This window comes from Sander vitreus, chromosome 6, assembly GCF_031162955.1.
Source record: "Sander vitreus isolate 19-12246 chromosome 6, sanVit1, whole genome shotgun sequence".
Lineage (NCBI taxonomy): Eukaryota > Metazoa > Chordata > Actinopteri > Perciformes > Percidae > Sander > Sander vitreus.
In genome coordinates this window covers 19,116,885-19,132,439 of record NC_135860.1, presented here as the reverse complement: position 1 = coordinate 19,132,439, position 15,555 = coordinate 19,116,885, and the positions used below count along the sequence as shown (strand labels likewise).

The 15,555-nt window shown below is 40.5% G+C and overlaps 1 protein-coding gene across 7 annotated transcripts in view; it reads left to right on the top strand.

Annotated features, from left to right (window-relative positions):
- Positions 1–232: 232 nt before the first annotated feature.
- The window catches only part of LOC144519874 (focal adhesion kinase 1-like), a 72,402-nt gene continuing 57,079 nt past the window's right edge, over positions 233–15,555 (top strand). Inside the window, exons 1-2 of one of the 7 annotated variants that reach the window (XM_078253370.1) lie at positions 233–389; positions 8,750–8,776. Coding sequence is in view for 6 of the 7 variants with exons in the window: in XM_078253371.1 (XP_078109497.1) it covers positions 2,197–2,233; positions 8,750–8,776 (64 nt within the window). In the remaining variant the exon portion in view is untranslated. Of the gene's footprint in view, positions 390–1,940; positions 2,234–2,286; positions 2,404–8,749; positions 8,777–15,555 lie in introns of those variants that run through there. The other 6 variants (XM_078253371.1, XM_078253373.1, XM_078253367.1 and 3 more) reach the window with 6 other exon arrangements.

Sequence of the window (15,555 nt, the reverse complement as noted above, 5' to 3'; positions counted from 1 at the left end):
TTGACAAGATAAATGGAGGAGAGGAGGGTATTGTGAACTTGGGGTCTTTCATAAAAACAAACATTAGGGGACCCTTGCTGTAGTACTGGACACGTAGGGCCCCTCTCCTCCTGTCAGTGAGCCCAGCCAGCTGCAGCCATGTTGGAAAAGCTCAAGCTCCAGCGGCAGCAGCACTGCTAAAACAGCTAGCGTCAGTGGACACCGACTACCGGGCACGGCGCTGTTGAGGACAAAAACAGACAGGGAGAGGGACTCACAACGAAGAGATACAGCCACCAAGCCGGTTCTGATATCAACGGGTTCATACATATTCAAACTTACTGGCTGGAAAAGGTGGCCGGTTACGGAGAGTAACTTTAGGTGCGGCCGGAGCTTCAAGGCTAAAGCGGGTGAGTATTGATCATTCTGGGGGGGAGCGGATTAACGTTAAATGGGAATAGTCCACCGTTAGCTGAGCTAGCTTAGCATTAAAGGGGGTAACACACAGACAATGGGGTTAACGCGAATGCAATACGCGGGGATGTGTTTATAGGAGCTGGTATTAGGATGTATGATAAAATATCGGGGACTGAATGGAATTAAATGCTGGTCATTTTGACACCGCGAAGTCATTTGTATTCCTAACAGACCGACAGTGGTGCAGTGGCCGAAACCACCCCTCTCTGTTTCTCCGGTTAGGTGCAAAGGTCCAAGCCAAGGAGGATTTCTGTAATGCAGAGCAACAACGCCGTGACAAAACATCTGTTTTGATGAATAACGAGTTGCTCAGACTGAAACTTCTTGTTGAAAGCAACGGCTTTGAGACAAAAGGGGCAGTTCTTACTTAACCTGTGCGTCTAAGTGTTTTCGGTTGCTTGTTGTCTTCTTGTTAACTACAATACTGAACACTTAACGCTGTGGTACGCCGAGTGAAATGTATTAATATTTGAGCTAGGCACAAATCATTCCTTGAGCATGCTTGGTGGGATTAAAACATAATTTTAGGTGCAATGTCAACATTTACAGAACTAAACATGGTGCGGAGGCTGGTGCCCAGCGCAGCCCTGCTGCTGAACAGTCAGTTTTTCTTTTGGGTTGCAGGGGTTGTATAGTCAAAGCTGCCCTCATGTCATGTCTCCTATATATTTCTGTTTTACTTCCTTTTCCCATCTTGTTTCCTGCCTTTATGTGACTGTTGCCCCTGATCACATCCCTGTACACATCCCCTTTCAGCCAAGGGTCAGGACCCCAAAGTACTCAGAACATATTGTAGTCTTTTATACTTGAATACAAACCTGACAAGGCTGGTATCAGCTCACTTTCCACTAAATAAACTCAAAATGTAATTCAATTCTACTAATGATGGAACATCTACTTCCAGCTATTCTTGGAAAAGAGATATGATGGCATTGAGTGAATTATCAAGAGAGGTAACTTCCTAGCATTTTCATGAAGTCACTACCCTTCCACTGGACTTACACAATCACTTTACAGTGTAGATAGTATTGAAAGTCTAGTTAGTGTTTGATCAGATTGCATGTCCAGTCAGTGCTGTGATTCATGGCTTTTCCCCGCCAGGGTTGTACACAGGTCTGCAGTCACATATACGTATAAAAACCGGACTCATGCACATCAGTAATTTTGTGTGATCTGTCTTAACGTATGTGATTTAAATTCAAATGTCTGAGTATTGTGTACATATGAAGAATCTCTCAAACTTAAATTGCATTTCTTAGTAGAAATCATAATCTTCATACTTGTTATTCACACAACATGTGAAGGAGGACGTGCACTCTGCTGTAGCTTTGTTTCTCTTCTGCCTCTTGTCTGTTCTCCTTACCTCCTCTCCAGTTACTTCCACTAATCTGAAGAGGCAGGGATGTGGAAAGAAACATGGAGGATGTTGGATCAATCTTTATACCCGTCTGTTTTTCAGTCAGGAACAGATCAAGATGAGAGACAGAGTAGTGGATAAGATAGGAAGCTGAGGGAGAAGTAGTGAAGACTATTCAAAATGAGAGCTTAGGAGAAGGAGGAAGCAGTTTGGAAATTAAACTCAGCCCCCAGGTGTGTCAGTCCCAAACAATCAGTGGGCGGGTGTTTTCCCTCTCCTATAAGTGAGAGCATACAGTACAACTAGGAAGTGGAGAGACAGAACAGGAATACAGGCGTCTGTGATTTAGCAGAGTTTCAGTCCTCTGTGTGCCGACTGCCAACATGCAGTTCTGGGATTTCCTGGGCTGCACCAATGGAGGTATGAACGTGTGTAGTCATACTGATGGCTCAGGGAATGTCTTGGGCTGTGATTGGACTGCTGTATGGGTGCTCTGTGCTAGGCAGGTAGAGAGGGTCTGGCAGGCTGAGGACTGGAAAGGAATTTGTGCTGCTCACCGCCGTGCAAGCAGTTGCATGTGAAAATGACAGGTAGGGAGTGTGGAGCCCAAACAAAGACGCTGAAGGCTCTGATACAGTGTTAGTCTGCTCTGTTCTCTTTTGATAAACCTGGTTGGTTGCTTCTGACAGCAGATTTGACAAATGAATAAATTGACACAAATTGTTTGTCTGTTGCCCTGAATGTTTTTTGGACTTTGCTTGCTAGGCTTGCATCCACGTGTGTTAAATTAAATGTGTGCTGTTCGTATGAAGTACTCTATTGAATGATTGGTGAACAATTTTAAATTCCCACAAACCTAAAGATGGAGTACAACAACCGCTGCTACCACTTATTACTATTGCTTTACTGTGACTCTCACTGCCACTGTCACACTTCACAGGCACTGGCACCTATGACAATGAAATACAAAACTGAGAGCTGTAATTTAACAACCTGCTGTCAGTTTAACTGTAGATAACGTGTGCTTTTAATTTAACACCCATATAGGCTTCTGTTATGTTTTTTTTTTTAATGCCCTGACCAGTTATTCTTTAAAGTCATCCTGTGCATCTAAATCAGCATTCATACAAGCATAAAAGGTCTATATTTTAAACCTTGTATGTGGCTGACATCTGATTTTTTTATTTATTATTTTTTATTGTTTACCGCAAAGAGAAACGGCTTGAATTCCAATCTTCTTAACTCTATTGGGGCAACGAGTCTGTCTGTCTGGTCAGACCTGTACCACAAAGTTAAACATCCGATTTCGGTTTCTGTATAAATGGAGCTAAACAACTACAGCCCACAGCTATCAAATATCACTTTTCTTGTCCACAGGGGTATACGTAGGTGGGCAACTGATGTTAAAAAGCAAATAGCTCTTGCCTTAGTCACTTTTTTAATACCCACATTTATGCCTACGCAGTTGAGTACAGATGGTCCTCAGACATTGTTTGTGCCTGCAATATTTACATAAAAACACACACAACCTCTTAATCTATAAAGTATGCAAAACTCTGCCTTTTGATCTCATTTAAGATGTGTTTTCTCGTGTCTTGCCTCAATTGTGGTTACTTTATTGTGTTGTATTGAATTGCAGGACAGTTATCTCCAAAACCCATCCTGTGCCCCGGGCCATGTTTTCTGCTGTTGCATAACTAGCTATAGATTAGATACCTGATGGGTTGTGTCATGTTCTTCCCACTTATATAGAAGAATATAATGCTAGGTCTTATTTATACTTGTTGAGTCCATGTTTGTTAGAGCTATAGTTGTCATTTCTTTTGGGGACAGGACAGCACAGCAGCAGGCCATCTTGTTAGGAGCAGTGAAAGTATGACTGGAAGCATGTGCTCCTGTTGTGTCATCAACAACCTTCCCTTATTTGCATAGCTCATTGTTTTGTTTAACCTATTCCATGTGGTCAGCACACACTGTCAGATGATTGTGAAATAACTTGTATTACACCTCATCAAATCATACATTTGCTCTTTTTTATTAGAAAAGAAAAAAAAAAAGGGTACTAAACAACAGTCGGTGACATTAAAGAACGGCTTGTTTATTGCTAAGGCCATATGGTCAAAATTAAATGATTTTAATAATAATGTATAACAATAACAATAACTTATTTCACTAGTAAATTGCTGTTGAACGACAAAAACAACCACCAGATGGGAAATGGACATTTACAATAACTTCAAATGCACCATGAGGCTGTAGTTTACCAGTTTCATTGAACGCACCTCTGCGTCTGTGTTGTTTCTCCGACGGCAGCTGCAGATTGTTACATCCCGGTGTTGAATCCTCTACAGTAAAACACAGTCAAACTTTACACCGTTTAGCGTTAGCTGTCAACATTGTAACCGTGTTTAATCCAGCTACTAGCTAGCGGTAGGCTAACGTTAGCTGCTGTCGAGTATAGTGTTAACTAGCGTAACGTGCAGCGGTGTTTGTGTTACCTGTATCGTCTTCAGAGCAGGAAGGCAGGAAGAAGATTTTTACAAGTAAATGTTCCAATTAATGATCCAGGCAGAACATTCTCGTCTCCCTCCTTCATTTTACAGTCCAATGGTGGCTAGAACGGCTCCGGGTCAAACGTCAATATGGAATGGATTAATCTGCGTTATTTTTTTTTAACGCGTTATTTTTTTCTCGTTCTGATGTTTGGATGTATCTTCAAAGCAATTGGTTAGGCTACACTAATCAAGTTTGTGACACTGCCCGTTATCTGACATTAGCTTTAGACTGGGCAATGTGGAAAAAAACAATATCACAATAACTGGAACACCTGCCTCTAAAATCCATATATAGCATGGGTGTGGAGAATCACATCAGGTTGTCTTGTTGATATTTAACACATTGGGCTGCATGGTAATGGGAAGTCAAACCGAGCATTTCAGAAATCATTATGGGAGAAATCTGACTTAGCAATTGTATCATGATTCAAATTAGGAAAGAAACCCCATTCTACAATTAACAATGATAGGTAATAATGAAATAAAAATATTGACTTTACTTTGCATTTTCTGCAGAAATGCAGTCATGATTAGAGTAGCACCCAGTGGAGTAAAATAGCTGAATATATATATATATATATATATATATATATATATATATATATATATATATATATATATATATATATATATATATATATATATAAATAAATAACAGAAGGGCTGCAACTAACTATTATTTTCATTGTTGATTTAATCTTGATTAGTTGTTTTGTCTATAAAATGTCAGAAAATGATAATCAGTGTTTTCCAAAGCCCAAGATGACATCCTCCATCTTGTTTTGTCCACAACTCAAATATATTTAGTTCACTATCCTTGAAGAGTGAAGAAACTAGAAAATATTCACATTTTAGAACCTGGAATCAGAAATGACCAAAAAAAAAAAATCTAAAAAAATGACCCAAACCGATTCATCGATTGTCATAATAGAACCGATTTAATTTTATAGTTGACACCTAATCGATTAATCTTTGCATTTCTACATTTTTTGGATTCATTCTTAAATTTAACTTTAACTTAAAAGTAAGAACAGACATTAATCCATGGCTGCACAGCTCTGGCTGTAATATTTGATATCACGGTTGTTTGAATCTTCTCTCTTTTCACACCACAAATTCTTTTTGTCTGACAGCAGACACATTTTTTTTCTAAGTAGCTTACATTGAGAGAAATTCGTATAAAACTGTGGGTGTATAATAGTAATGTAATATAACATACAAATATTATAATTGAATCAAGTCTTTGATACAATAGATTCAATTAAAAGAAGAGCGTGTGGTTCAGTGTATTTGTTGTTAGGAGGAAAATAATTGATGACAGTGATAATGGGCTGTTGATGACTAGATGTGAAGGTGGGATGTTACAAACATTGCACTGTGTACTTCTGAACTCTTGATATGGGTGCACTGGAAAGTGTAGTAATGCATAATGTAATGTAAAAGGATTTTTTATTTGCACACTGTTTAACAAATTGAGCATGCAGCTTCATTTGATTGTGTGTACATAAGCAAATGAACCGCCAGGATGGCCTCTCCTGGGTCATGTTGGGCCAATGAAGGTCATTAACGCAGGTGTTTCAACAGACAAACATGTAAAAAATGTTTTGATGACACTTCCTCTGCCAAACATTAAAAATACATATGTGAAAAGGGGCGCTGGTGTGAATCCGACCATTCTCTGGCTTACTTCTTTATCTCTGCAGTAGTCCTAATACTACAATTTTTTTTTTTTTTTTTTTTTTTTTTTTTATTATATAGCTGCTACTTACAGTGACCGCTACATCATTAAAGCTGTAGCTGCTACTGTGGTGACTTTATTCTCCTCTCTGATGTTGCACTCACTGCTGCTCTCTATTCTGACAGCACAGAGGGACTGCAAAAGACTGCTATTGTTTTCCTGATGAGAATGAAGTTGTGCAATGCCCTTAGCGTGGTGGTGTCAACTGTAGCGTAGCCTCTGTGGTTTACAGCAACCAGAGGCAATAGTTTTCTACTCTGAGTGGGAGAAAGAAAGAACAAGGCTGAAACCGTGTGGGGGAGGGAAATGTGATAGCTTAGGACGGAGAACCTCTGGAGTGTTTTATGCAAGTGAAAAATGTGACAGATATTTCATATCTGTTTTTAATAACGTGGTTCTAGTTTTGGGTCATTATTTGTGGATGTGAACGATTAAAGTTGGGTTTAAAGCGAGGTCATTTCTGGTGACATCGAGAAAACATTTCTGCCTAGAGGTTTGTTTGAAACAAAAAAAGCAAGTCTCTTTAACAAAATGTGTATGTGGGTGATGTGCATGTTGCCGTACGTCTGTATGTGTATCTAAAACATTCAAATATATACTGGCCTAGGCAGCTGTATTAGGCAAATGTGTTGGCAATTTTCAAGGGCAATAGTGCTTCAGCATTCTATTGATAAATGTGTTTTTTTTTTTTTTTTAACACCAAGAAACATTTCAATACTTTTTTACTGAATGCAATGCCAGTACTGGCTCAAAATTCCTTAGTGTGTCAGTGCCTTAAATGCTACATTTGTCACTAGTAGGCTACATTTTACACTCAGAGTGAGGGAGAATATTGCCAAGATTGGTGTTATGTTGCTTTTGTTAATAGCATCCTACTTGTAGCCAGCATTTTGGACACAACTCTGCCAGGAACAAATTGGATTATGTGATTAGAGGAAATGATGTGAAGTGGCAGAACACACACAGAGCAGCAGTGAATCAAACCAAATAAAATGTAAAAACCAAAATGTTATAACTTAATAACCCATGTTATTAACCCATGTGTATTGTTATACCCTAGTCCTAAACTGTGTCCCAAATATATACTTTAGTCTTATCCTGAATAAGTTGAGTTTGTAGTGTGTTTGCACTATAGAAAGAGTAAGATACGTAAACTCAAAGAAATCAGTATTGATACTAAATTTACTTGATTTTTAAATTGAGAAATATGCTATTGACTGACGCACAATGTATTGCTTAAAGGAAATGAAGAAGATACTTACATTCTGTCCCAATTCCATACTACATGCTATTTATTTCATACTATCTGTAACAAGAGCATAATTTGATACATATCAAACATAATACAGTAATAGTAGGTCGTATCATGGAACAGCTTTTATAAAGCCGCCTACACATGATATATATGACATATTGTTTTCCTGTGGGGAGAGCAGTGAAGACAACTCGGAGGAAGTGCTACCCTTGGCATCGTGCAGTGCTTGGAATTGCCGCTTGCCTCAAAGTTCAAATTATTTCAACTTTGACCTCGTTGCTGCTAACCTTTCAAGGCACAACCAAAGCCAGAAGCAATGGCGACGTACCTGTGCTTTGCCTCTGTGCTCTGCGCCCTACCTCGCGGTTTAACCTCTTATGATGTGTAGGCAGCTTCATATAAGGCAAAGCCTTGGCATCCTAATTAGCACCACAGTCCTGCTTTGTGTCTGTTGCTTAGCAACAGATCAGCGTAGCTTCAGAGAGACTTTTCATCATATTGCTCATTTTGGTGTAATGTTTACGTGAGATTGTGACGAGTGAGTGAAAAGAGAGTGGTGAGTAGAAGGTGACATGAAGGTGGTTAGGAGACAAATTGCATAGTTGGGTGAGGCCAGTGGGTGAAGTTATTACAGCATGACAGAGCAGATGTATTCTGCCAAGTCATGATTCTCGCCTCGCTCTGTCTGGAATGTAGCTCATATTAAATCCTCCTGATTCATTAGAGCTGCTCCACAGTCACTGGTTGGTCAGTGCTGACATGTAAACCAGTGGCTGTGCTTAGTGTATTAGAAATTATTTACCTGGCTGGTAAATAAACTGAGCATTGTATCAATTGGATTGGACAGTTGGACTTTCCGAGTGATGAAAGTCCTCTTTCATGTGTGTTGTGATTTCTCATTCAGTTAACAGAAAATTCATTGAGGATATTTTGATCATTGGGTAATACTTATGTAATTTTTCATCTTTCTCTATTGTGTTTTGGAGAGATAAGGGGAAGCTTATGAAGAACTGGAATTAGTATATGAAGTGCATTAGCTTGTTGTTGTTAAAGTGGACAGTTTATCTGTGCGTGCATGCATGCAAGACAAATGTGTGTCTCTCAAGTGCTTGATAATGAGGGTCAATCAGTTGAATAGACAATTAATTGCAAAACGGAATAAACACCACTTTGTTATACTTTTGGCCACAGAACAATCTTAAAGTAACTCAGCTAGTACAGTACAGTATTACTTCCAACTAGCTATAATACAGTGGCTCTCATTGATGCCATGACTGAATCCATTACATGAAGGTACTTTGATTGAATAATTCACTGTAACACAGTGTTCTATACACACATTTATCTAAGTAAAATCCTTTTTCCCCCCTCACCCTTTTCTGTTCCAGATATTTCCAGAATATCATACTACGCTGGTGAGTATATATATTAAATTTATTTTTAAATACAGGCAAGTGTTGTTGAACTACCTGTCAACTAATGGTAGAAAGTTTTACTTGTGTATAAAGATGTTTAAAATCCACCACTAGATGAGTAGTAGTGAATAATGCATGCATACTCGTATGCATTGTTCACTACCGCATTGTGTGTGCAGAGTGTAAAAATGATTGCCTCAAACTTGCAATATAAAGGTTTCATTTGCACCCTTATCGAATATATTTTGTTTTTTTTGCTTTGGTATTTGGTGCCTGATGTCATTTTGGATATGACAGACTGATCTCATGAAGTGGTGTATGTATGACACGCCAATTCGTATGCCATTCGTTGGCGTGTTATCAAGACGCATACTCGCTTTTTAGCGTGTTTATCAACGCCGTTTGGCCTCCGTTGACTTACATTACTTTGCGATTGCGTGTGAATTGATGCCGTAGCGAGTAGTATGAAAGGGTGAAAATCCGCGTAGGGAGGTTGGTCGGGGTGGTTATTGGGCAAAACACAGGACTTTCACCCAGGAGACCGGGGATCGTGTCCCGCGTGTCACTTTTCCTTTGTGTCCCGCGTGTCACGTTTCCTAAACTCAACCGTCACTTTCTTCTTTTACTAAACCCAACCGGTTCTTCTTTTCCTAAACCCAACCCGTCCGCTGTATACGCCGCTCAAAATGCGTACAGATAATACGCCACTTGGCTTTAGAAAGTGGCGTGTATGTTTATGCGATAACACGCCAAGTGGCGTGTATGTTTACGTCCGCTGTATACAGCGTAGACATACACGCGGCTGGCTCAAAATGCGTACAGATAACACGCCACTTGGCTTAAAGGTGCAATATGTAATACTGACAGCTAGTGTTTAAAATAGTTACTGCAGTACAAATTCAAAATACTGGATACAGTCGTCTCCCCCGCCCCCTCCTCCCCAGATCCGAAGTTCACGGAGGTTGCCAGGCTGAGACCGCAGCATCCTCAACAGTGTTGCTAGACGCTCGTCTCACATAGCTAGACATTACTCCACAGCACAGCGAAGTAGCTAACGTTAGATGCTGGCTATATTGACAGTCATAAAAGCCCGTGCTCACGCAGAGCTCTGTACCCAACTGACAGGCACACTTTTTTGGCTTAGAATTACAGTAGGAATCGCTAAAAATAACACTACCTTGCCATTCTCTCCACCTGATGGAACACACTTTATTGGCTTCGAATTACGGCAACAATCGCTTCCCCATTTACAGCCCCCCTCTCTTGGCTTCAAATAACTCACCGTTGTCGGCTCCGGCCGCTAAACAGGCTACATGTTGTAAACAGCCGTGGCCCGCCTGACTGGTCCTCCGGTAACGCTAGCAGTTAGCAGGGTTAGCATGGTGGCGTTAGCCAGGACCAGTCGGGATCACTTTACTGGCTGTGTCTCAATTGTTTTTGCGAGTAACCAACTCGGGTACTCTAGCTATATAAGTCAATGTGAGTAGCTACACAAATGTTGAAATTACATAAAATGCCCGTCCCTTGTAGCTGTGATAAATTAGCCTGAAGCTAATGCTTACCTGTTCAGGAGGAAATTAGCCAACTCGGCGTCCTTTTGGGCTCTAAGCTGTCTCCATCTTTCAAATACATCTCCAATATTTCCCCGGGGTTTGTTACGTCTCTGGTCACGCAACTGTTAGAAACATGGCAGTTGTTTTTTTAGGTCGGGTAGAATGTATCTCCGTTGATCCTGTTAGTTTGTTTGCTGCTTTCATGACTGTACTGACGTTACAGCTGTAGCGCGCTGGGTTTACGTGTTTACAGGTATATCTGGCAACCCAGCCTGGCTGTCAAACTGGGCAGTTGATAACAACACACAGGCCAGAACACAAACAGACATTCCGTCACGGAACGGAAATTTGAGAAAATACTGGTATTAGCATTGTTGTCAGAAAAGATAGAATTTCAACTTAGCATGTTTCCTTAATATCTGATGACAAATTCAGTCATTTTTGGATTTATTACAGTAAATATATTACATATTGGACCTTTTAAGAAAGTGGGCGTGTATGTTTACGCGAAGTCATGTGGGATATGAACAGAAATAATGTCAACCACTTAATGGAAACGCTAGTATCTTTTCAGTTTTATATTTCATGGTAATTAAGAGAGATTGACAAAGGATTATGTTCTTTGGTCTTAGTCTTGACTCACACTTAAAGAGGGCTGGTAGAGCTAAATAATTTCATAGGTATAGATAAGATTTTATGGCCCCGGGCACCAGTCTCTCTCCATGGCTGTTGCTAGGTAACGGTTAATCCTATGTTTTTAAGCAGGCTGTTGTATATTTGGAGCTGAGAACTTGTCATTCCTGAAAAGGACAGAAACATAACTTACATTCCATGACCTTAACTTTGGCAAGTCTCCAGACATGTTGCCAAAATTGAGGTTAAGATTGAGGTTAACTGAAACTTATAATGAGATGATGCTTTCTGACTTTGCTAGAAAGTAATAGTAGCAGAGCAGACAGTGTACAGACTGAGTAAACTGAACATCTGTGACCCATAACAACCCTGGGAATACTCTCACTCTCAGTACTGCTGATAAGGATCACAAGTAAATTTTTAGTGGAGAGGATTCTGAACATAACATTCAGTCTCTGTAACTCTGTTAGGACATCATTTATGTTACGCAATATTTTAAGTGGTAATAAGTTTAAAAACACAAAGGAAGACAAATCTGGAGTTTAGGCTCACAATGTGGCTGAGGCATTAAGCACCACGAGGTTTACAATCTAGTAAATCAAGGACAACTAGGGCTACATAACTGATAAAAACTGAAGGCTGTACTTATTTTGTTTTATCATGTCATATTGCTCATTCTTGTGTCATTTTACATGAGGATATACTAAAGAGTGATGCGATGCCTGGTCAAAAAGTGGCTTTTGGTGTATTGCTGCATATGGTGTTTTGGGGCTGAGCCCAATTTATGGCATGAACCATTATCATCATTGTTTATTGTTAAAACAGTGCATTGCGGTTATATTGAGCATCCTAGCATTTAACTAAGGGTCATATTTGCCACTTTTAATGTGGATGTCTAATTAGTACTAATGGTAAATGTAGTCCACTGAAGAAATGAATCCCCCTGTCGGTGTGTGCTATATTGACTGAGAAAGTGAGTTCTCCTGCTCACAGAGCCCTGGCAGCAGTACCAGGATGCAATGCACGTTGGCGTCGACTTTGCTCAGCTCTTAGCTTTTTTTTTTAGTAAACAAAATAAACTCACAAAATGTCAAGAAAGGACACTTTTTTCACCTAAACAAAAATACAACCTTCTGAATTCAAGTTAGTCTCTTTCACCAAACCAAGACTAGAATAATTACCTTGTTAACTCACATAAAACTGCACAGAAACAAAATAAAACTCACCAAAATATAGTCTTTCCACTGTTCCAACAATCACAAACTCTGGTTTGGTTGAAATAAATCCTTAATTCACAGAGTCAGATGTGAAAATACGTCGGCTCTACGCGCTGTATTTCCTCAGTGTCTCTTGTTGGCAATTCTTACTCCTTCTTTAGAGGCAAACCATTAAATTAGCTGAATAAAATGACAAAAACTGCCCCAAAATCGCCCTGCTGGTCGTGGTTTTCTTTTCAAGTTAATCTTCAGGCTCCTGAAGAAGGTCTCCAGCACACCTCTGTCCAAGTGATGAATAAAACTGTCATTCAGCCGTCAGTTACAGTATCCAACAAAAACTGCCCACACTGGCATTCATTGCAGCAGAATGATTCCGTTTCTGTTGGTATCGAAGGGCAATTTGAGCAAAGGTACCACCAGTCGACCCTTGATCTCAGCAGCCACTAGTCCTGTTTATAGGGGCGCGGCGTCAGCTCAGAAAACACTTCAATGTGTCGATCTAAAGGGTCAGTTACAAACAACGTATTTTTTCTTTAATTTGGAGGACTTATTACATAATTGAATACATACCTAATTCTCAACATCAGTTTGTGTCACAAAAGAATCACAATATGATCATTTGTTGTCAGTGTTTTGCAGCCCGAAGCTCAGCTAGAAAGTTGTCACATTCATCTTGTGCTCTGGCACATCAGAGGAATTGAATGTCAGAGTGCTTTATTGCCATTGAAGACCTGGCATGCGGCAGGAGCAGATAAAATATGTTTGGAGAGGAGAGACAACAGAGAGTGAGGACAGAGGGCAGTAGAGACCTGCTGAGGGCAGTAGAGACAGACAGACAGAGGGGTGTGTGTGTGTGTGTGTGTGTGTGTGTGTGTGTGTGTGCACGCCCCTATTTATTAAAGTTAGTGTTGATTAAGAGTGTGGTGCTATTAGCATATTTATTAGTACTGTCCGATCTGCTTGCTTACTTTCCACTGCATCAAGTCTCAATTACAATATGTTTTCCTCCTTTCCCCTCCTTCTCTGCCCTATACACACACACACACACACACACACACACACACACACACCCCCACACCCACCCGCTTGTTAGTGAGCAGAGCAGCTTTTTCGCAGCATGGTCACAGAGCCTATACTGAAAACACAGCAGAGGAGAGACACTTACATGCACACACTCACTTTTTCTATTTTGCGCATACACTCCTTTTGCTTTGCTGACACTCTTCCCCACCCCACACACACACACACACACACACACACACACACACAGTCGCCTACCTGCTTAGTCACATGCACACACACTCTTGTATACATTACATACAGCCTCTCTCTGGCTTCCACACATACCTCTCACTGTATAGCCTTTTTGGTGCACTCCTTTCAACTGCTCAAGGATTGCGCTGCAATGTGTGTGTGTGTGTGTGTGTGTGAAGAGAGATTGGGATGATGTTGTGATCTAGTTGCCCTTCCGCTGCTACAGAAGAAAGTCAGAAGCCAGACTGAGCGGCACACGACTGACTGACTTCGAAACGGATTTACTGCATCCATTTTTTTTCTCCAACCCACTCCTGCAACATAATTTTCTCTTTAAAGTCCTTCTCCCATCCTGCCTGGCTTTGCAATCATAGCTTTTTTAGTTCCTGACTCTCTTTTTTTGCTCCACTTTTCCCTTCAGGTCTCTGTCACTTTATGTCTCTCTCTGACATCAGACACCTGCTTTGACCTGGTTAACTCCTGCATGCTCAGAGCATTGTGGGAAAGCTTTGGAGGATGCAAGGCTCAGCTTCTCCCTGTGGTTTCTCCACTTTCTCTCTTCATCCCAGTCTGTTTGTGCATATTTTCTTTTTAATTATTTCTTCTTTTTTTTTTGATCATTCTGTTCTTATTCAACTCTTCCTTTAGTCTCTCCTTTTCTCGTCTTTCTTCTTCTGCCTTCATCCTTCTTTCTCTTGCTTTCCTTTTTCCCTCCTGCGTCGGTCACTCTACCTACCTCTCCCTCACTATGCTCCATTTCTCTACGCCCCTCTTTGCTCTACATTTCCGTCCCTTTCTTTATCGATGCCAGTTTCTCTCTCATCCGTCTTACTATCTCCTTTGACAACGTTGTGGATTTACAGAACAAAACTTCCTTTTTTGGAAAATGGTACTTTGACGTAATTATATGGAGTCTTACTTTGCCAGCAGGGGATATCAGTGTTATTTTGTAACCTGGATGTTTGACATACAATGCCAAACCCTGTGACTTAAGATTAATGGCTGCAGGGAAGTCGCCTTCTTTGAATTTCACATCAAGGATTGATTAATTGGATCAGCAGCTCTGCTCCGAAGACCTGAATTTGATATTTTGTGAGGATTTATTGGACCGCAGGATGGCCTAATGGGTAGAGAAATCATCCCCCAGTCTGTTTTGCTTTCACCTTTTCTGAAGTGTCCTCGAGCAACTTACTGAATCTCCTCCACCCAAAAGGGCTCTATCTCCCTAAAGTGAAGGAGGGAAAAAAAAGAACTTCTTACAGGGATTTTCACATATCACATTGCACAATGGAAAAGTTATTTTTCTGGGTCAAAGGTCATGACATGTATTGGACGGATTGATTACTAAGACATGGACCTCAAGCCACTTCCTCAATTCCTGAAATAAGATGATGTTCAGCAAGCTTTTGAAGAGAGTGACTGGCGGTCGTGTGATTAGTAGCTTTCAGTTTTTTTTTTTAGCATTAGTTAGTTTTTTGTTGCAGAAGACGGTCTGACTTCCAACTTAACTTTGGTTTGGACAGATTCTGTATGCAGGGCCACTGTTAATGTAAGAAGCTGAGTCTGACCTTTTATTTAAATCTTTATCAACTGGACTTGGATCCTGATGATAGATCGAGTGTAGTGGCTGCTACAGTATATACGGTCACGGACTGGTATATTCTCTACCTCCTGTGGGGATACTTGCTGTGTCATCAGATTTTACAGTACAAAGGATATTTGACATCCTCTGTTTCCTCTTATTGGGCTTATTTCTTTTCTGGACTTACTTACAGCCCTGGGACACTGGCTTTGATTGATTTTGTTCTATTGAGTTTCCTGTGGCTATCTTGTGAGGTGGATAAAAGTTGCACAATGGATATGATCACTCCTGTAACCAATGACAGTCCAGTTACCAGCACAGCACATCTCAATTTCTAACTTTTCTAGGAGACCTCTACATGCTTTTCCTTGGCTTATTCAAATTTATATGCCAGGATTTATTCACATTTGCAAAAAGCCAGGTTAGGATCCGGTCCTAGTCTTAGGCTCTATGCTGTTTTTAGGGCCCAGCAGGTTTGTCTGGGCCCTGTGGCCAGACCTTGAACAGCCCCCCCTACAAAACAAATGGAGAAAAGCGGCT